At 28.5% G+C, this 23,377-nt stretch overlaps 1 protein-coding gene across 1 annotated transcript; it reads right to left on the reverse strand.

Annotated features, from left to right (window-relative positions):
- Window positions 1-21,594: 21,594 nt before the first annotated feature.
- On the reverse strand, window positions 21,595-23,375 carry J4E85_010841 (uncharacterized protein; the record flags this gene model as incomplete). The annotated part of the gene is made up of 2 exons (XM_051475045.1): window positions 21,595-22,839; window positions 22,905-23,375. 2 exons carry the CDS (start codon window positions 23,373-23,375, stop codon window positions 21,595-21,597), a joined length of 1,716 nt encoding a protein of 571 aa, XP_051321071.1.
- Window positions 23,376-23,377: the final 2 nt, after the last annotated feature.

Here is a 23,377-nt window from a genome sequence, read left to right on the forward strand (position 1 = left end):
GAGAACACAGCGTTAGTAGCGTAGATAGGCTACTTACTTAAAGATAGAAGAGTGCTAGTAGACGTAGAACTAAAGAATGTGTAGAAATAGAGAGTAAAGCTTATAGTAGAGAGCTTCTTTAAGATAGATAGCTTAGTAGTAGATTATAAAATAGTCTAGCGCTTAGAGGCTAGAGTATAGTTATAGTTAAGGTTAGCAAAGTAATAGAATTTACGCTTAGTAGCTTACTTATACTATTTAGCTATAAAGTTAGCTTTAGTAATCTTATAGTTATAGGCTTTAATCTACTTTTATAGAAGTTAGATAAGCTAGACTAGATTATTATAGCTAAGAGCCTTAAAAAAGACCTCTTATATTATATTTTAGTTAGAAATAAAAGTAAGTAGATCTAAGCCTAGAATAAAGACCTAAATTACTAATAGAGAAGTTAGTATAAAATAATAAGAAATAGAATAAAATAGTAAAAGTAGTTATAAAGCCTTAGTCTTAGATAGACTAAGACGCTACTATAATAACTATATATAAAAGATAATCTAGAGCGCTACTTCTAGAGAGATAAAGAGTCTATTTAACACTAGAGTAGTCTAGGTAGTAGATAGGTATATAAGAGCCTAGACGTAGGTAAACCTCTATAGAATAAGACTTATAAAAGATAACCTACTAAATAAATAACTTAATAATCTACTTGTATTTAGGCGTCTCTTAGGCGTCTGCTAGAGTTTTATTAGTAGAGAATATAGCATAGAGGTAAGAGTTAGTAGTTTATAGTATAGATAGATTAGAGAGTAGGTAAATAACTACGTTAAGAGTTGCTAAATAAAGTAGAAAGAAAAAAGAATAGTAGAACGTAGTTAATATATATAGTTGTAATAAGCGCTAGTTAGACTAGCACTATAGCTAGCGTATAAAGTACGTAAGATAGTATATATACTATAAAATATAGTACGTACGCTACATAAAATAGTATATATAGTGTAGAGTATATACTTAGTATAAGGCTAGCGTACGCGTAATAAAATAATAATATATAAAACTTAGAGAGAGGTAAGCGCTAAAGCTAGATTATATTATAGAGCTACTATAGTCTAGAATAGTGTAAGTATAGAAGTAAAAGTTATATTAGAGAATTAGTATCTAGTTAACTATTATAGCTATAAAGAAAGTTATCTAGAACTTACTACTACTACCTAGCGCTTCTTCTATCTAGAGCCTGCGTCTTAAACTAAGCTAAACGTAGAAAACTTTAGAAGTATTTTTAACTAACGTTTAGCTTTATTTAATAGCTCTAGATAACTCTCTTCTACTATATCTACTTCTTTACGTAGTAGAACTAGTTTCTCTATAGTAGTATTAAGAACTTCTACGTCTAATAAGAGCTCTTAAATAGTAAGGTTATTAGACTAGAATAAAGGCGTAGTAGTAGGTAAGCTATTCTATTTACTACGTTTCTAGTTTATAGTAGAAAGAGAAGGTACACATAGAAACAATTTACTAGCTTATCTACTCTAGAGGTGCTTATATAGGTAAGAGTTATTATTCTTACTATTACTTATAGTCTATATATAGTTAAATTACTTAGCGTAGATAGTATAATTACTATAGAGGCTAGAAGTCTTATATAAGATATTAACTACTAAGGCTATAGTAGAGCTAAGTAGTCTCTAGCGTTAAAACGCTAGCACGTTATCTTTATTCTATAATATAGTTTAATTTATACTACTAGTAAGATAATAGAAAGATTTAATAAAATTAGTAGTAGTTAGAGCTTTAGTAGCCTTATACGCTAGAAGCGCTAGGTTCTTATTAATAGTGCTCTAGTAAATAATTACTCTATTTATAAAGTAGTAGAAGCCTATAAGCTACTTAGAAGAAGCTAGAGTTTTATTTTTAGCGTTGTTGCTTATAGCGTAGAGCTTACTAAGTTTAGTAAGGTTTAACTAGACGTAGAGGTTTAGTAGAGTCTAGTAAAAGAACTTAGCGTTTATAGTAGTATTAAAAGAGTTAGAGTTATAGATCTCTAGAAGAATGTATAAGCTATCTTATCTAATATAGATAATATAGCTACTATACTAACCTTATATAGATTTAGAGCTTAGTAGACTAAGAAAGATTATATAGTAGTACTTATAGTATAAGTTAAGGCTAGTATACACGTTCTATAAGTAGATAAGCACTTTAATATTAGTATCTATAAGTAGATTAAGAGTAGAGTTACTACGCGTTAAGAGTTTATAGAACTTATTTACTAGCCTAGTCTACTTTAAGCCTATATAGTGTATAAGTAGCGCCTATAACTTAATACTATATAGATTTAGTAGACTATTTATAATTTCTTACTTAGTAGAGCTAGAATACTAGATAATAACCTTTTTCTAGCTATAGATAACCTAGTTAGTAAGAAGAGCTAAGAGAAGGTAGAGCTACTTAGATTACTTAGTAAAATAAGAGATAATTTTTTTAAGCTTCTTAGAAAGTAGTTTATATATATTATTCTTATCTAAGACTATAGAGAGAACGCTAGAATTCTTTTTAAGTTAAGTGCTAACTATATAGATATTCTCTAGAAGCTTATAGAGATACTTAATATACTTAGCGTTATTATATAGGTTCTAATAGGCTTTAGTAATCTTATTATTATTAGTAATATTATAAATCTTATCTATAAAGAAGAGAATTAGACATAAGAATCTAAGAGTTAGAATATACTTAATCTTACTATTAATAAGAAGAATATTATTAGACTATATAGTGTTTTTCTTATTCTAGTAGTATAGACGTTTAATATATATAAGTCTCTCTTCTTTCTAGATAGCTACTATAACTATACTATTCTCTACTACTACGCGCGTAGATATAATAGGTAGTATAAGTGCTTATATAAAGTACGTGTTATTCTTATAGTTTATTATATATATACTCTAGTATATAAAGTAAATTACTACGTCTTTATAAGCTAAGTAGAGAGCGTAACTCTATACTAGAATATTACTCTTATATTAGTAGAACGTGTAGAAAGCTATAATAGTAGGCGTATAGTGTTTAGCGTTCTCTAAGGCCTTTAGAACATATAGGTTAGAAAGATAGTACTAGACTAGAAGAGCCTAGGCTTTATTATTTATCTTAGAATCTTAGAGTATAGTAAGTAGTAATATAAACTTATTACTACTCTATAGAATAGGTATTGCTGTTAGAAGAATATAAAAGAATATATTAAGCTAGTAGAAGGCTATCTATATATCTATTTCTACACTACTAATATTATATACTTTATCTATAACTATAATACTAATATAGCTATAGAGAGCGTTAGAGAAGCCTTTAGAGTAGAGAGGCTCTTCTAGTAGGCTAGCCTTATCTATAGTATTTTAGAAGTACTTATATATAGCTATAGAACTATAATAAGTAGCTAGAGTACTCTTACTTATAATAATAATAGTAGTATACTTTAAAATATTCTTCTCTATAAATAGTTTCTAGCAAATATTTATTATCTTAGTAAGAATCTTAATATTCTTATATTTAGTAGTAGAGAAGAACTTATTATAGCTATTATAGTAAATATAGACTTAGAAAGTAGTAGAAAAGTTTATAATATTCTTAGTAGCTTACTTAATAAGATAGATATCTATACTCTATATAATAAGTTATAGTAGGTACTTTTTATAATATGCTTTAAGCTTCTTTTACTTTTATTTTTAGTAAAGAGTATTTATATTAAGAGTGTAGTAATTATTTAACTATATATAAGTTAGTAGACTATAGAGAGAATAAAGCCTATAATATAGCTTACCTTATATAGACCTAAGTTAGAGTAGACTATAATTAATAAATAGCGTATAGTATAATACTCTAGATAGAGATAGACTATAGAGCCTACTCTATACTAGTAGGCACTATAGACTATAGAAAGAAGAAAGAGAAGAGGTACTTACTCTAATTAGAATAGTAGTAGTAGTACTAGATTTACCTAGGCTAGTACTCTAATCTATTAGAATACTACGCTTACCTTTGCTAGTTACTAGGTAGTAGAGAAGCATTCTTAGCGCCTTTGCAGTAGAAACTATCTATATCTATAATAATAATAGGCTAGTCTAACTAGAAATAATAGACTAGAAACGCTATTAGATATAAAGTGTAGTAAGCGCCTTCTAGTATACGTTAGCTAAGACTATCTATAGAGTAAAGGTAGCTAGCGCGTACTTCTACTAGTTGCGCTAGACTTTATTACTTAAGTTTATAAAAATAAAAGAGTAAGACTACTTAGTAATACTAGCACTTTCTAAATTATCTTTCTAATTAGAGCGCTTATTATCTTCTTAGGTAATTATATAGGTTACGTAGTTAATTAGAGATATAAATTTACTATTATTACTTAGACCTAATCTAGTAGTAGAGATAGCTATCTCTATTATCTTACTAAGTAGAATAGCGCTCTTAGTGTAGCTAGCAGCTCTTCTTAGAATATAATAGTAATAGGCTTTAAGATTTTTAGTATTCTTAGCTATAGTAGATAGAAGTCTAGTAGTAGAATCTAGAAGCTCTTTACTAGTAGTAATAAAAGCCTAGAGGTATTTAATAAACTAGACATTATAGTCTTTAGTAGATACCTAGAGATTCTTAATTATAACCTATACTATCTTAAGTAACTCTACTTTTAGAGTAAGAATTTATTAGATAATAAAATCTATACTATAGTTCTTTATATTAATTACACTATTATTAATCTAGTCTATAGAGGTATTATAGTTAATATACGCAAGATACTTAGAACTAATTAGTATAAGCCTAGCGTCTAGGCTATCTTCTATAAGATAAAATAATACGTAGATAGAGTTCTTAGTAATATTAGTACCTTTTATAGTTATAAGTTTATATATACTAGTAAAGTAGATAAAGTTAGAATATATATTAATAATATATTAAAAGTAAGTAGAAGCGTCTAGTATGTAAAGAGATAGCTTAGATAAGATAAGAGAGAAAGTAGAAAAGCCTACTATAGTAGCGTTCTACTTAGCCTTATCTCTACGCTTACGCTATAATATCTAGTTTATATTCTTTTTATAAAAATATATAAAGATACTATAGACGTAGTTATTATAGAACTAAGCTAGAATATATTAATAGAAGAAGTATAGATTTATAGAATTAAATAACGTGTTTTATATAAAGAAGATAAAATAAGCTACCTAATAGATAGTAGTCTACTCTTTAGTGTAGATAGAGATAGAGTTAATAATAGTATTACTATCTTAATATATTATAGCGCGCGTCTACATAAGAATTAGTTTAACTAATAACGTATAGTAGCTAGATAGGTAGCTACGTTACTTTACGTGCGCTATAACGTAATTATAGAAGAGTTATAGCTTATTAGTTTTAGTCTATAACTAGTTAGCGCTAACTCTAAAATATAGTAATAAGGTAACCTAGAACTAAATAGTGTAGATCTTCTCTAACCTATAAGGTCTAGTAGTAGTATAGAAGTAAAGAAAAGATAATCTAATAACTAGTATACGCGTAATAGACTTTACGTTACTAGTGCTATCTTCTAAATTATTCTTAATAAGGTCTTCTTAGACGCGTACTAGTAGCTAGGTAGATAGTAGAATAATAAAAAAGAAAGAGGCTATAATAATAGTAGAGGCAGCGTGTATAATAAGGCAGGCGTAGATAAACTACTAGAGAATCTAGTAAGAGAAGAGTAAAGTTAATATTTATAAGGTTATAGACTAAAATAGACTAAGTAAGAGTAAGAGGTAGACGCTATAAAGATAAAGAGCCTCTAAGAGTATTAGATAGAGAGAGTAGTTTAGTAGATACTATAAAGTAAAGATATAGTAAGAAGAAACACTATAAAAGAAAAAGAAAATACTAAAAGAATAGATAAACGCTAGCTATATAATAATATTTACTAGTATAAAGCGCTAGTAGAAGCGCTAGTATAGTACTTATAGAACGCTAGACTATAAAGAGTATAATAAGTAAAAGAGAAAGTAGAGAAAATAAAGCTATAGAGTATACTAGGTATACATAGAACAAAAGTAGAGATAAATAAGTAATCTTAGTAGTAAAGATATAGATAACTATACTAGCTAAATATAGTAAGGTAAAACGTAATTATCTACTATATATACTATGTATTAGAGTATTAAGAATCTTATACCTCTAAAAAGACGTCTACTCTTATAGATTAAGCTATAGTAACGTATTTACTATAGTGCTTTAGTAGAGAATAGACTACTTTCTATAGAAAGTCTACCTACCTATAGAGTTCTATAATAGTAGTTAATGCATAGCTAATAGCGTCTAGCTTTATTTATATAGAAGAAACTAGCCTAGAATAGACTTTTAGATAGACACTATCTTATAACACTAAGAGCGTTACGTTAGAGATAATAGTAGATAAGCTTTTTCTACCTATCTTTACTTAATACGTTAGGCGTAGGTATAAGCTTTCTAGAGATAACTTAAGTTAACTTTACTACGTATATCTATCTAAACGTAGGCTTTTATAAGTAAAATAAACTATATTTATAAAGGTAGTAAAAGAGTGTTAGTATAAATAGTATAGACTATAACTATAGATAGCTTAAAATAGTATAGTAGCTATAGAGAAATAAAAAGATAAGAATAATAGTTAGAGTGTGCTAGGCTTATTAGCTAATAAGAGCTAGAGGTTATATCTATTTAGAAAGAACGTATGCGTAATCTAGTTTAAATCTAGTAATAGATAATTAATCTTATAGTTATTTCTATAGTAAACTATCTTACTAAAATACGTCTAGAAGTTTATAGCGTTTTCTAGATTAAATAATAGCCTAACTTATTATATATAGCGTATCTATTTACGCTGTATACTAGCGTATTTCTATAGTATAACCTATATATCTATAATAGTGTACTAATCTACATAGTTATCTATATTAGTATACTTTAGGTAGAAGTTTATTAGCATTATACACTAAAAATATATACTCTTTTTCTATTTCTCTTCTATCTTACTAGTTTAGTAGTATCTTATAAGCTCTTTAATAAGGCGCTAGTTATAGCGTATATAGAGATAATCTAAGCTATTAGTAAAGTAAAGCGCATATATATTAATCTAGAATTACTACGTAGTAGAGAACTCTTTATTAAAAAAACAGGCGTAATCTCTATTCTCTTATAATATAGTAGTATAGTTAAACGCTAACTTCTACTATTACTTTATAATATAATAGTAGTATTCTAAAGAGTTAGTAGTAGAACTAGTTATAGCTATAGAATAACTAAGCGTAGTATAGATAGTAGAGAAAGTAGACATAACGCGCTTCTTATGTAGACTAGAGAGGTAGGCATAAGAAACACTAGAGAACCTAATAGAATAACTATAGTTAGCGTTATATAAGCCTTACTAGTAGAAATAGCTACTAGAGAGTTTATAGGTATAAGAAGACAACGTAAGAGAATCTTTACTAGACAACATAGGTTTCTTATCTACCTAGCGCTTAGTTTAGGTTACTATAGAGGTAGAAAGTAAGAACGTAATAGTAGGCTTAGAAGTAGAGAACGCTAGTATAGCGTTCTTTTAGTAATTATAGTAAATATTATATAATTCTTTCTTCTCTTAATAGAAGTGCTAATTAATAGAACTATTAAAGTACTCTACTAGAACGCTATAGTAATATATAGAATATTTTATATTTAGTTATATAAATATATTAATAGTTACGTAATTAGCGTTAAAGGCTTTATAGTAATAGTAACTTAATAGAGTAGAAGAATAAAGAATATAAATAATAGCAGGCCTTTTATTATAACTAGCTTATCTACTACTCTACACTAAGTTAATAAGATAGTTAGGTAATCTAATCTATAAGACGCATTAGATATTATTAATATTAATATCTACTAGAAACGTAGACATAGTAATAAGAATACTATTAGCACTTATAGAAAATAACGCTTATACGCGCTAATACAGGTCTATTAATATCTTAGCTATATATATATTATAACCTAAGACTTAACTAAGACTATAGACTTTCTCTATAAGTAGAACGTACACTAAGGTCTTTCTAAGCTTCTTTACCTATCTATAGATAGACTTAGCTAGTGTAGGCTAATTATTCTTCTTATTAAGTTAAACTAAGTAAACTTACTAGAATAACTTAGAATAGTTAGTAGACTTATAAAATAGAATAGTCTAGAGAGGTAGATATATACGTTAAAAAGTAGCAGCCTAGTAGTAGATAGAAATAGTTATAGATAAAAGAGTTAGTTATACACTAAAGAGAGTAATCTTATCTAGTTTAAGAAAGTAACGCTAGTACTTATAGTTCTTTAAAAGTATATAGTAAAACTTATCTATAATAATTCTCTCTAGTAGACGCTTAGTTATATGTTATAGGTAGTATAATATATCTACAAAGGCTAGTTTACTAAGGTACTCTAGTATAGTAAGAATAATAGAAGCTAATTTATTATAATAGCTATTCTACTAAACTATAGTAGAGATAGAATACTTTTTACACTAGACTATAAGGTTCTATTATAACATAGTAAGAGAGATAATAATTACACTTTAGCTATAGTAATACTAATAATAGAGAAGAAGAAACGTAAGACTCTTACTAGTATCTATACCTATAATATAAGTAATAATAGTGTTACTACGCATAATAGTGTAAATAATAGCCTCTTACCTAAAGTAGAACTTAGTGTTAGATCTAAAGTTCGCGTAAAGAAGTAGCTATAACTATAGTATATTATATTCTATATAGTTAGCTAAGAGAGTAAATAGGTCTCTAATAACGTTATTTAATTTATTATTATTAAAGAACCTAAGAGCCTTATACTATTTTATAAATACTTTATACTATCTATAAGCTTTCTTAAACTTTTTATTAAATACTATAATAATACTTTAGAAGTAGATAATAGCCTCTATTCTTACTAAGTGCTTAGCTTATATCTTGTAATTTTTAGCCTCTTAGTTATCTACTATTTTATTAATATTCTCTTAGGTTAACTTAGTATATTTACTATTTACTTTTCTTCTAAAGGTAATAATAAGATAGCGTATAGTGCTAATATTAATTTATATACCTATATATTTCTCTATATATATAGTAATAACTATATAAAGGCGCTAGAAGATAATAGACTACTTACCTTTAATATTAGGCTAAAGTAGACTACTTATAGCCTATTATAAGTAAAGATTCTAAATATTATTTAGAGTAAGAGAGAGAATAAGCGTATAGAAAGAATAAATAAGCTAAAGATACTATATAAGTAAATAACTAACTACCTTAGATAAAAATTAATAGATAATCTTAATAGACTTATTATAGTTATACCTTTTATAATATTAGAGAATAATAGTAATAAGACTATTATAGAGAAACACGTTGTAAAGTATACTATTAGATAGATTTTTATAGTAAATACTAAGAAGTTTAGTACTTTATACTAGTTATCTACTAGTAAAATAGACTAGGCTAAGAAGTAGGTTAAGAAAGCGTTAGGTAAGGTTATAGTACTACTTAATTTAACAAAAGTTAATAAAGTTTATAATAAGTACTTTCTAGCTCTATTATATAGTAGCTAAGTACTAGTTCTTAATAAAGTTAGCTTCTACTTTAAGTAGTGTAGACTTACAAGAAAAGAGGCTGTAGCCTACTATCTTATCTCTAGAATTCTCTATAAGCTACTTCTAGAGTATAGATAGTAGTTAGTTTAATATTAGTATAGAGGCTAATTAGTATAAAAGAGTAGACGCCTTAACCTCTACGTTATAGACTATATTACTAAAGAAATTAAGTATAGTATAAAACTCTTTTAGTATAACCTTTTTACTATTCTAACTAATAAAGGTATCTAAGTTATTACTATAATAGAAGTTACTTAGAATACGTATAGTGTAGATAAGCGCGCCTATTAGAGTATTAAACTCTATTATAAAGTAATTCTATACCTACTACTAGAATAATATAGCTAAGACGTAATTTATTTCTTTTATATTAGTATAAAGTACTTTAGAAGAGGCAGGCTTATTAATAAACTTAAGCGCCTTCTTCTCTATTATAGTATTATTAAGTAAAGCCTATATTACGTTTAAAGTAGACTAAGCAAAATATTTATAAAAATATTAGATACTTATAAGTTAAACTATCTTCTTAAGAGCTATAATATCTATAGTAAAGTTATAAACCTTATATAAAGCACGCTTTTCTTTAGAGAGAATAAGAAAGCTAGTTATAATAATAAGAGAAGACTTAAATTTATTACTAATATATATCTACGTAATAAGAGATAGCTAGAAGTAATAATAGAGGTTTTCTATAGTGTCTAGCGTAGTACGCGTATAGTTTATATATACTATAGAGTAGACGCTATAGTAGTTACGTAATATAGTAATAATACTATTCTAAGCCTTCTACTAATTAGAGCGTATAGTAAGTTATAAAGAATAAAGCTAGCTATTAATAAGAGTATAGAAGAAGAATATAAAGATCTTTTATAGTAGTAATATATATAATATAGAAAGGTTCTAGTAGACTTTAAGTAGGTAGAGTAGAATATAATAGGTATCTTTTTATATTACCTAGATACGCGTATACTATAAGACGTGTAGAGTAGTATTCTACTACGTACGTACTATACTCTTAGCATAATTATAGAGAAAGAAAAGTATAAACTTACTTTTTTTAGTAGAGATAGTAATAGTAGTAAGTTCTTTATTCTAGCTTATAGAAAGTACGTTAAGAAACTTAGTACTACTAAGCTAGAGGCTAGTCTTAATAGTAGGCTTATAGAGTATAGTACCTAGCTAGTTCTTCTACTACTATTCTATAAATATATTAGTAGATATAAACTACGTAGTAAGATAATAAGTAGTATTATCTCTATCTAGTAGAGGTTTAATATAAGCTAAGGTAGTAGACGTAATAGGTAACCTAGAGTTAAAGGCACTACTAGATTAACGTATATTATTCTTACGTAATAAAAGAGAGAGAAGAACCTTAAAGTAGTGTAATAGATTTAGGCTATTAACTTTACTTAGAATACTCTAGAAGTAACGCTAAGTATAAGTATCTTAAATAACTATTTAGAAGTTAGACGCTATAGTAGAGTTAACGCTAAAACTTATTTAGTATTAAAAGTGTAGATAATTCTTTATATTATAGTCTCTACTCTTCTTAGAGTAGATATAGATAGAATTAGAATAGATAGTATACGCTAGCGCTAGATATATAGAAAGATGCTAAATAGAGTTAAAAGAAGAGCTATCTAGCTTTATAAAAGAGAAATCTATATAGTCTTTCTTAAAGCTAGATATATAGATAAAATCTAGTACCTCTTACTATATAATAGCGTAATTCTTAGATTAGATATTCTTAGAATAATGCCTCTAGAGGTACTTCTTAATAGCTTTAGAGAGTATAATACACTAGTATATTAGGTAAATAATAAGTCTATTAGTTATATTAATTTAGAAGGTATAGTTAAGAAGAGATATACTAATAGATAGATATAGGTAAGAATATAGTAGTAGATTAAGACAAAATAGAATAGAGAAAGAAAAAAAGTCTAAAGAGAGTTTTTATTCTTATATATTTCTAAACCTATAGACTAAATAAGTGCGTAAAAGTAGTATTTAGACTAAAGAGACCTACTACTACGTTACGCTAAATAAAAACAGTCTACGTCTCTATCTTTATCTAAAGCTTCTAGAGTTTAAGATAAGAATAGTAAAAACTATATAATAGTAACTAAAGAACTAGAAATTATACCTAACGCGCTCTAGAAAAATAAAGATATAAGTAAAATAGTGTAAAAGACTTACTAATATATAGAACTAAATAACGTAGTCTATTATATTTTTCTAGATATAGTAGAGAGTGTATAGTTATTTATTACGCGTACGCTAGAGAATACTATATAGTAGCTCTATTAGCGCGTTGTAAAAAAGCGCTTAGTATAGTTTATTAACTACGTCTATAATAATCTATAGTTAAATAGAGACGCTTTATCTAATAAGAAAGAGTTAGATTAGCTATTAAAGTAAATAAGAAAGAAAATAATAATAAAGTAGATTAATTAATAATTAAAGAAATAGTTAGACTACGCGCTAGTAGAAACTATTACTAGTATATAAGACTTAGTAGTAGTATAATAGAATAAGATTATATATTTAGACTATAAAATTAAGTACTATAACTTTATAAGATAGTTAGAGAAGATTAGTGTAAGTAAGATAGCTAAAATAATAAACTACGCAAAGGTAGTTATAATAGTAGAAAGTTTAAGAGAATAGAGAGTAGTGTTAGAAATATAGAGAGAGGTAGCTAGAAGTAGAAGATAACTATTTATAACTATAAATGCTATAGTGCTAGCTCTAGTATATAGAGTAGAGCTATAAATAACGCAGAGAATAGATATTATTTCTAATTTATAAGCTAGTAAGCTTATTCTTTTATAGTAAGAGAGTAGGCGTTCTAAGAGAGCGCTATCTACTAGTAAGGTATAGAGTTTTTATATACTGCTAGTAACTATACGTTATAGTAAAACTATAGAAATTATAAGTAATATATAGTATTAATAAGTAATATCTACTCTTTACTTAGAATATAAATAGCTAAAGAATATTCTAAGAAAATAGAGAAAGCTTATAAGTATAAGAGAGTAGAGCGTAGTAATAGTTACTAGAGAATAACTCTTCTACAAGATTAGTAGTAACGTAGATAAGAAGTTAATATAGATTAAGTATATAGCTAAGTATTATAACTAGAACTAGTACTTAGAATATAGAAAGCGTTAGTAGATACTAAAGTAAAAGTTTAGTTCTAGCATCTTTGCACTACTACTAAAAGCGTCTATTCTAAATTTATTTATAGAGTAGAAGCTAATTCTAAGACTAGAAAACTAGATAGAGATAGTTATCTAATATAATAATAATGTTAGTAGTCTTTATAAAGTAGTAGAACTATTACTTATAAGCTATATATAGAAGAAACTCTCTTCTAAGTAGCTATTTCTTAAGGTAATCTATAAAAGTAATCTAGAAAACTATCTAGTAAAGTTACTAATAGAGCTAGTAGAGAATAGGTTATAGTTTTTTTAAATAGTAGAGGTGCGTAATTTAGATAATTATAGAAGCGTAGATAGTATAGATATAGCTAGTAATAGTAATAAAGGTAGAGAGTAGAGTATAGATAGAAACTAAAGAAGGTAACTATGTAATAAAAAGTACTCTATAATATAACGTTGCACGTAATATATGCTACGTAGAGTAGACTTAAAAATATAATATATATAAAGAATAAGAAGTAATAGGCTATAATATAGGTACTATTATTAGAACTAGTATAGCGTAGTTAATAGAGCGCTGTATAAGCTAGCGCTGTAGAATAGACTATAGAGGTTATAGGCTAAAGAATATAAGTAGATAACACTAATAAGACTAGCGTTACTAGTAATAATATATTATAGTATATAGAACTATAGAAGTAGAATAAACCTAACTTAGACTCTAAGCTTTTATTTAAGTAGATAGATTAGGCTATCTAAGCCTAGAGTTATCTAAGACAAAAGATAATAGATATAAGATAGCTACCTTATATATCTCTAGAATAGAATAGACTATACGTAATATTATATACCTAGCTTCTTAAGTAGAAGAGAGATTTACTATATTATATAAAAGAAAATCTATATATAATAAGCTTTTTACTAGTGCCTTTTTAAGTAGACTATTAGGTTATTAGTTACTATTATATTTTTTATTGCGCAGCGTAGCTATACCTTAAGCGCCTTTTACTTAGATATAGTAGCTTTCTAATATAGCCTTTTAATATAGCCTTTTAGTATAGCCTTTAGGTATATTCTACCTATCTTTTACTAGAATATAAAAGCCTTTTACTAGAGTCTTACGCTATATAGTATTATTTAAAGCCTTTTTATAGCTTATTATAATATTATTATATAGTCTAACGCTATAATTTAGAAGTCTTTTACTAGTAGAGTAAAGTCTTTTACTATACGCTATACTATTTTAGGTCTAGTGTAGAATAAACGCTTTAACTAGTTTTTGCAGCCTTTAGATACAAAAGTTAGAATTCTAATATAGTTAGATTCTAGTCTTATAGGTAATAATATTGCTAAGCTAGTTAGTTTTCTAAGAGCTAGTAGTAGTTACTTAGATATAGTCTATTAGAGAAGCGCTTTATACTTTACTTTTAAGGTACTTAGTAAGTAGCTAAATATACGCTAGGTAGATAGTAAATAACTAACTAACTTACTAGAGTAAAAACTATAGAATAACTTTAGGCTTATTTTATAAAGTTTAACTTTTATAATACTAGCTAATAAATACTACCTAGCTATCTATAATAAATATATTTTAGTTTTATATATAGCTATTATAATAGTAGATAGAAGTAATTTTAGTACCTCTAGTAAGCTACCTACTAGTAACGTAGATAAGAAAGAGGAGAATTTTAAAGAATTAGTCTATTTTTTTTAGGTAGTAGCACACTATCTAGAGTTACTAGAAAGAATTTTAGAGGCTGCGTAGTTTACAGCCTTAAGAACTAGCTAGTATCTTAGATATAGTTTCTTCTAAACTATCTACTAATTTATTATTAGAGCGTAAAAGAAAGAAGTAGCTTTTTTAGCTAAAGATAACATTATTCTAAATCTTTATAAGTAGTATTTAAAATTACTCTACTTCTATAGTAGTCTAAAGTAAGTTCTTCTAAAGAATGTTCTCTCTCTTTTATAATATACTAGTAACTATTACTTAAAAACTAGTTAATAAGATTAGCTAACTATATATATATAAAGTACTTTTATCTTTAGACTACTATAAGATAAAGGCGTTAGTAGTATTTAATATAATATACTTTAAATATACTAAAAGACTTAGTATCTTACTAAAGAGGCTATACATGCTGTTAACTAGATACTACTTTCTTACCTAGATAAAATTCTCTCTATCTTACTTAGTCTACTACTAGTAATTAGCTATAGAAAGTAGAATTTTAATAGCTAATATACGTATATAGTATACTACTTCTACTAGTATATAGAAGTAATTATAAGCCTTTTATAGATAGTTAGTAGTCTTATTAATACCTATAATAGTAAGAAAGTAAATTAACCTACTACTAAAGAGCTTATCTCTAGTAATATAAAATATAAACTTTTAAAACAGGCGCAGAAGATAGGTAATTTAAGAGGCTAGACTATCTAGGTATATAGTACTAATAAAGTCTCTAGTAAGTTACTTTTAGCTACTAGTCTAGAAGAATAGCTACTTTATATTATATATTTTATCTCTATAGTATAGTAAGAGGCTAGTCTAACTATTAGTGTCTAAATCTAGTTTACTCTCTACACTAAGCTAAGTTTAAAATAAATTACTTCTACTACTATTAGCGTCTATCTCTTAGACGTTATAGATACGTAGTAGATAGTAGACAAAGTATTTTATATACCTAGTATACTACTTCTAGCTTTCTAGATTTTATAGACGTGCTATTAGGTGTAAGTTAATTTACTTAGTGTTAGAGCTTTATAACTAGCGTCTACTCTTAAGCCTAAGAGTAGAAAGCCTACTAACTATCTATTTAATTATTTATTTAATAATAGTAGCTATCTAAGTAAGTAGCGTGTTATCTTTATTAGATATATAGCTTACCTAGTAAAGGTAGAGAAGATTATACTTAGTAAGATAAATTAGCTAGTAATTTCTCTTAAACTAGCTAGTATAGTTAGTCTTTATAACTATAGTGTTAGCTATAGTAAGTAACTCTATATACTTTACTTATAAACTTTAAATTTCTTATAATATAAGTAAAATTTTGCTAGAGAAAGTACTACTTTTATCTTTAGTAATAAGCTATACTTTAAAGTATTTCTAAAAGCTACTAGTATAGAAAAATGTCTACGCTTAAATATAAGCCTAAGGCTTCTAGTCTTAGAAGCTTATTCTCTAGTTATAGGCCTTATTATAATAGCGCTAAATCTTATTATAGTTCTTAGTAATAAATATACAGCCTATATAGGTATAAGAGTAGACTAGAATTAGAGCGTCTAGAAGTAGTATTAGTAGTTAATTTAGTAGTAGAAGAGTAATATCTTTTAGGCTAGTAAGTAGAAGAGTGCTAATCTAATAGCGTTTATCTAGCGCTTACTACTCTTTCTTCTTAACTTAGTAAAATTTCTTAAGATATCTAGTCTAACTATAAACAGCGCTATAGTCTTTATAGATAAGAACTTAGTATACTAGTAGATAGCTTAAGTAGTTATCTAGATTTTAAATTTTAGGCGCTAAGCCTTAGAGCTAGTAGGTAGATAGAGCTATTATAGGTGTTATAGATAGAGTATTAGCCTAAAGACTAGTAAAAGCGCTAGTTACAAAGTAGCTAAGAAGTAGAGTCTTTAGCTACGTAATTACTTTTATAATATCTATACTATAGGCTATACTTTATAAATTTAATAGCGCTTCTTATTTATTAAAGAGTAGAGGCTATAACTCTATAGTAATAGAAGAGAGAAGATTAATATAAAAAGTAGTGTTGTAAGTCTAAAGTATAAAGAAAGCTAATTACTAATTAACCTATCTAACTTAGATAGGCTAGTAGAGCGTAGATAAATAGCTTTATTAATAATATTATAAGCTCTATATACTATCTTATAGTAGAATTTAACCTACTTCTAGTATCTCTTACTATCTCTATATGCGCTCTACATCTTATTATAGTATAATTTAACTTTACTCTTAGCTTTAGTTACCTCTTACTTATAGTGTATAGCTAATATTATAAAATATTTCTTTTCTTTATAGATAACTATAATCTTCTTAGTATAGTAGTAAATAAGCTATATAAGAGATCTAATATAGATAGTACTCTTTTTAAATTTATAGAATAGCTACTTAGCTATCTACGTAAGATTACTATAGCGTGTAGTAATAGTACTAGTATAGAAGAGCGTAGTAGAAAGTAAAGTGCTTTAGTGTTTATAAAAGCTAGTAGTACTCTATAGTTTAGAAAAGCTAGTAGTACTCTAGTATTTATAAGAGCTAGTAGTACTCTATAGTTTAGAAAAGCTAGTAGTACTCTATTATTTAGAAGAGCTAGTAGTACTCTAGTGTATAAGAGAGCTAGTAGTTATTACACTACTACTAGGCTTAAAGAAATTAGGTACTCTAAGCTTCTTATAAGAGTATAAAGGTAGTAGAAAAGTAGATTAGAGTAGTAGTAGAGCTTACGTCTATAGAGAAAACGTATTAATTTTAAAGTAAGCGTACTTAGTTAATATAATTCTAGTAAAAGAGAGAGCGTAAGTAAGTAGATATAAAGGTAGTGTACTATAGTAAGATAAAGTAGGTGCCTAAGGCGTAATTTAGTAAAAAGGTAGATAGAAAGATAAAAACATTAAGTAGTAAGATATAATAAGAGAAGGTAGAGCTAGCGCGCTCTAGAGCTAGAGAAATAATATTCTAGGTTAGCTAGCTACTAACACTAAGTATAATAAAGTATATATAGCTATAGAGGCACTAAATTTAACACTAGAGGCGCCTATTTTAAATACTTAATTTAGTAACTAATTCTAACTATAGGCGCCTAATTTTAGCTTTAATTTAAGCCTAAAACTTAGCTATAGATATTAAAATTTAGCTATAGGCGTTAGAATTAGCTATAAAGGCGCTCTTTTTTAGCTATAAAGATACTAATCTCTAGCTATAGAGGCGCCTATTTTAAGTACTTAATTTAGTAACTAATTCTAACTATAGGCGTTTAATTTTAGCTTTAATTTAAGCTTAAAATTTAGCTATAGGCGTTAGAATTAGCTATAAAGGCGCTCTTTTTTAGCTGTAGAGGCACTAATCTCTAGCTATAGAGGCGCCTATTTTAAGTACTTAATTTAGTAACTAATTCTAACTATAGGCGCTTAATTTTAGCTTTACTTTAAGCCTAAAATTTAGCTATAGATATTAAAATTTAGCTATAGGCGTTAAAATTAGCTATAAAGGCGCTCTTTTTTAGCTATAAAGGCGCTAAATTCTAGCTATAGAAGCGTCTATTTTAAGTGCTTAATTTAGTAACTAATTCTAACTATAGGTATCTAATTTTAGCCTTACTTTAAGCCTAAAATTTAGCTATAGGTATTAAAATTAGCTGTAAAAGCGCTTTTTTTTAGCTATAGAGGCGCTAAATTCTAGCTGTAGAGGCGCTAAATTCTAGCTATAGAAGCGCTAAATTCTAGCTGTAGAAGCCTCTATTTTAAGTACTTAATTTAGTAACTAATTCTAACTATAGGTACCTAATTTTAGCCTTACTTTAAGCCTAAAATTTAGCTATAGATATTAAAATTTAGCTATAAGCGCTAAATTCTAGCTATATATAGGCTGTACTAGCAGCGAGCGTAGTAATTACGTAAAGAACTTTAAAATTTAGCTCTAAACTTCTCTACTCTATAACTTTACAACGTAAGTAGCTATTAACAAGCTAAGTAAAGCGTTAAATTCGCGCAGTTATTCTGCACAAAATAGCCTACTTAGATTTTATCTAGGCTCTTAGGCGGTATAGTTTAAAAGCCTTAGAGCTACTAGTTTAGAGCTACTCTCTATTTCTTATTAGTGCTTATCGCCTCTACTAAAAATTACTTAGGCCTAGCAGCTCTAAGACGTTCTCTTAGGTAGGTTAGTGTTTTTAGTATTAAAGTAGTTAAAGAAGTAGTAGATAAATACTTAGAAGAAAGAATTACTAGATTTCTTAATACTTTATACTTTTTCTATTTCTTTAATAGTTATTATAGTTTTAAATAACTTATAAAGAAGCTAATACTTCTTTACTTAATAGATTAAATACTAAATAGATATTATACTATAGAGATTATATAATTAAAAGATAAGTTCTTAATACTTAATAGTGTTTAATACCTTCTATCTAATAGTAGAGAATACTTTCTAAATACTTTTATAGTTAGTATAGCTTAGCGTTTTACTTACTATAATACTCTATTAGATTATTAGTTCTATTAAACTATAGTTCTACACTATTATATATTCTAAATATACTCTTATAGTATTATACTAATCTAGTTAGTATAGTATTTTATTATACTTCTAATACTACTATTCTAGATATTAGTTAAATTACTATTTCTTAGTATTTCTAAGTAGTTACCTTATCTACGCAATTTTTTTATCTAATATTACTTAGTAGTAAGAGCGTAGTTAGCCTAAATATAAATACTATTATAGTTTTAGCTAATTTAAAGAAAAGAGCTAAGTTTATACTTATTATATTTATAGTAGTTATTATTACTATATATATTATATTAATATATACTAACTACTTCTTATACTACGTAGTAGAATATATTTCTATAGACTTTACTATTTATATAGATATTAGAGAGCATAAAGATATACTACTATAAGAATATAAAGTAATTAGTATAAGTAAGAAAGTATATAAACGTTAGTTTAGTAGAAAAGTGTTTTATTCTAGAAAGATTCTATTATCTAAAGTATTATATAAAAGTCTAATACTAAAAAGTATAAGTAAAAGATAAGATAGTAGATAAGATAATTCTAAAAAGCTCTTATTAAAAGACGTTCTCTTTCTAGATAATTCTTAGATTATTAAAAATCTAATTTATATAAGAATACCTTATACACTAGTACACTATAACTAGAAATAACTAGAAATAACTAAGATAATATATAGTAATAGGTATAATAGACTAGCTATATTTATTCTTTATTAACTATAATATAACTTTATATTAACTCTTTAGTATCTAATAATAATAACTATCTATTCTTAACTATAAAGCCTTATAGCTATTATAATAGCTATCTACTTAAGTATAGTAATACTTAAGAGACTATCTATAAACTTCTTCTTATTATTATTTAATATACTATTAAAATAGCTAATAATTCTATTTAAAGCTCTAATCTATAATCTTATAGTATTAGAAATAAATCTAAAAGAGCCTAGTTCTATAGATAATACTAGTCTATATATAAATATATAAATATAGATAGTATAGACTTATAGTATATCTAAGGTAATAGAATAGCTCTAATTAATATTAATAATAAGCTTAAAGTAGTAGAAAAACTTATATATATTAGTAGCAAGTTCTTTAATAGTAAGACTAGTAAAAAGAAAAATTAATAGTCTTACGCTAGGTAAATATATTTATAAAATAGTAGTAATAAAAGCTTTAGAAGCTTTAATAGTATTAGTAAAGTAGCTTTTTATATATTTTAGAATACTTCTTATAGTACTTAAAATATTAGGTATTATATTATAAATAATATTTTATTCTATAGCTACTAGAATAGCTTTTAAGATAGCCTCTCTAATAGTCTTTCTTCTAGTAGATATAAAGTAGCTTATAGTAGCTTTATAATAGTAATATAATTTAGAGAAAAGTAATTAAAGTAGATTAATAATAAAATAATTTAGTTAAGTATTAGTAAGGTAGTAGTATAACGTAACTAGAAATAAGATTAGTTTTAGACTTATAATTACCTTAAAAACTTATAAAAAAGTTATTTAGATAGTGTAGCTTTAAGTATTAGCTTTAAGTTACTACTAGTATTTTTAATATATCTTTAGAGTTCTAAAAGCTATAGAAATATAAAGAATAGAAAAAGTGCGCTTTTACTAAGATTTTAGTATATATATTCTAACTATAAAGCTTTAGAATATATTACTTTATTAGTTATAAGCTAATAAGTATATATAATTAGATTATAATTCTTTTATAAAGTTCTTTTATAAGATATTTAGTATTATAATTCTTTTATAAAGTATTAGAATAGCTACTTTATAAGTCTAAAAGATTTAGAAGCTTTAACTACTTTAGAGGTAGTAGTACTAAGACTCTAAGTCTTAGCTTACTTAATACTATATCTCTAAGAGTAGATAAAAGATTTAGTTATACGTTCTTTAGAGTACTAGTAATAGTTTTTATCTCTTTAGAATTAGTAGCTCTTTAAGCTATAAGTATTACTACTTAAGATTTAGATTTCTACTTAATAACTAGTAAAGCCTATACTTATATAGACTAGCGTAGTCTAGAGAAATTTAAAGAAATCTAAAGTAGTTTATAGCTAAGTAGTTATAATATTTAAATTTATTTTAAATAGAATTAAGTATAAAGTTTTATATATAGACTATATAATCTAAAGAAACTCTATTTAGATTTCTTACTATAGTAAGAGCTTTTTAAAAAGCTTTATAAAGCTATTAAAGTAAGTAAATAGCTACTTTATAATTAGAAATATAGTATTATATATTAATATTTATTATATAATCTAAAATACTAACTTCTATAATTATAGTAAGTAGATATAGCTAATTATAGGTCTTTCTAGTTAGACTAACTATAGCTTACACTTTTAGTCTATAGTTTATAATCTTAAGAGATCTATAAGTAGAGTAATTAGTACTACTAAAAATTGCTTAGGTCTAGCAGACCTAAGACGTTCTCTAGAGTAGAGTAGATTGTACTCTACGTTTCGTATCTACTCTGTCTATCTCTACTCTACTTCCTGTCTTGTTATATCTTACGTCGCATCTACCTCCTCTCGTGGCCCGACTCCTTCACTCTTACCTTTACCTCCATACCATCAACCGGCTTCGCCGTAACCTGATGCGTCGAGAACATCACCCCCTTCGTCTTCGCCTTGCCATTCCCCTCAACCTGCACCTCGCCCTTCTCGTCGAGATCCAGCTCCCCAAGCCCTTGCTTGACGAAGTCAAAGTGCCGCGCGACGCAAGCGATGATGATCTTCGTCTCCAGGTTCGCGAGTTCAGAACCCGTGCAGCGGCGTGGGCCGCGCTCGTAGGGTCGGAAGCTGCTTTCGGGGATGCTCTTGCCGGCATCGCCGAGCCAGCGCTCGGGTGCGAAGTCGTTGCGGGTGGAGCCGAAGATCTTGGGGTGGCGCTGGATGGTGTATGCGCGTGGGGTTACGCAAAGGCCGTCGATGGGGAGGGTGTCGCCGTTGGGAAGAGTGAGCATGGTGTTTGATGCGGGTGGAGCGATGCGCGCGGTCGTGCCGGGTGGGTGGAGTCGTAAGGTCTCTTTGATCAGCGCATCGGTGTAGGGCAGACGGCTCAGGAGTAACCCCGCGTCGGAGCCTCGTAGCGCTTTCACGACGGCGGAAGGGTGAGTGTCGGAACCAAAGACGTTGTCAAGCTCTTCCTTGAGAGTTCGCGTAGCGAAGGGATGTGTATGCAACTCGTAGAAGGCCCATTGCAGAAGGATGGATGTCGTGTCATGGCCGGCGAAGAGGAAGCCGCGTAACGTATCGCTGGTTTGTTGGAGGATTTGGGGTGTCAGTCGGTCGATGCCGTAGAGGCTGAGGGTTGCGACGCTCTTGTTCTGCGTCTTCGTGTCGACGTCACCCGAAAGCAAAGCCTTGTGCTGCTCTTTGATCTTGGCTTTGAGAATGCGGTCCAGGTGCTTGTCTTTCGCGCGAATCTCACGCTCGTTGGCAGAGAAGTAGCCGCGCCATCCTACTCCCCCGAAAGGTCGCTTGTTGAAGGCTTGCGAGAGGGCGCGGTACGTGAGCAGGACTTCGGACTGCTTCCCGTCGATTTGCGCATTGAGATCCATGTCGAAGGTTACTATTCCAATGATGTCAAAGACAAGGTTCGTGGTGTAGGCGTCGAGACGGAAGGTTTCGCCAGTCGCGGCCTTCTGTTCCATGAGCTCGATGAAAGTCTCGGATTTGTCCAGAATGACGTCGACCAAACCAAGGAGATGGCTAGGTTGGAAGCCCGGGCGTATGCGCTTGTACAACGCGTTCCATTCCTCGCCCTGTAGCTTATAGTCAGTCCCTGCACCTTCGCCTACAGCTCAACACCTGCTCACCCACTACTTACATCAGTAGTAACCAAAGACCTTGAGCCGACCAGAGGTGCTATCTGCTGGATAGAAGGATGCTTTGGCATGCTAGTCCGAAATGCTTTGTTCGGCTTGGTGACTTGTTCCGCGACATCGTTGTCCAGGATGAAGAGCACGGGGAACTTCTCAATCGGGCGGAAGTCGACGAGTAGAACCGGAGGAAATCCAAGCTTCTCAGCTTGTTCGTACAGCATCTCATCGAAGGCGCGTCGAGGATCACCCTCGGCTGCAATCTTCTCAACCCATGGCCAATGCCCTCGGACGGGATCTGCTGGCTCAGGTTGTGGAAAATGCGAATACTGCTTGAGATCGAGGGGCTTTGCTTTGGTGAACTTTCGCACGAGGTAGGTCAAGGCGAGCGGGATCACCGCAAGTAGCAGTAGTCTCCATCGGAACAGGTCATTCAATCGTTCGACGTTCGGCGACGAAAGCAAGTCCAGCAGCGCCATCT

Source organism: Alternaria conjuncta, assembly GCF_024043145.1.
Source record: "Alternaria conjuncta strain BMP 0040 chromosome Unknown scaffold_27, whole genome shotgun sequence".
NCBI classification, from domain to species: domain Eukaryota; kingdom Fungi; phylum Ascomycota; class Dothideomycetes; order Pleosporales; family Pleosporaceae; genus Alternaria; species Alternaria conjuncta.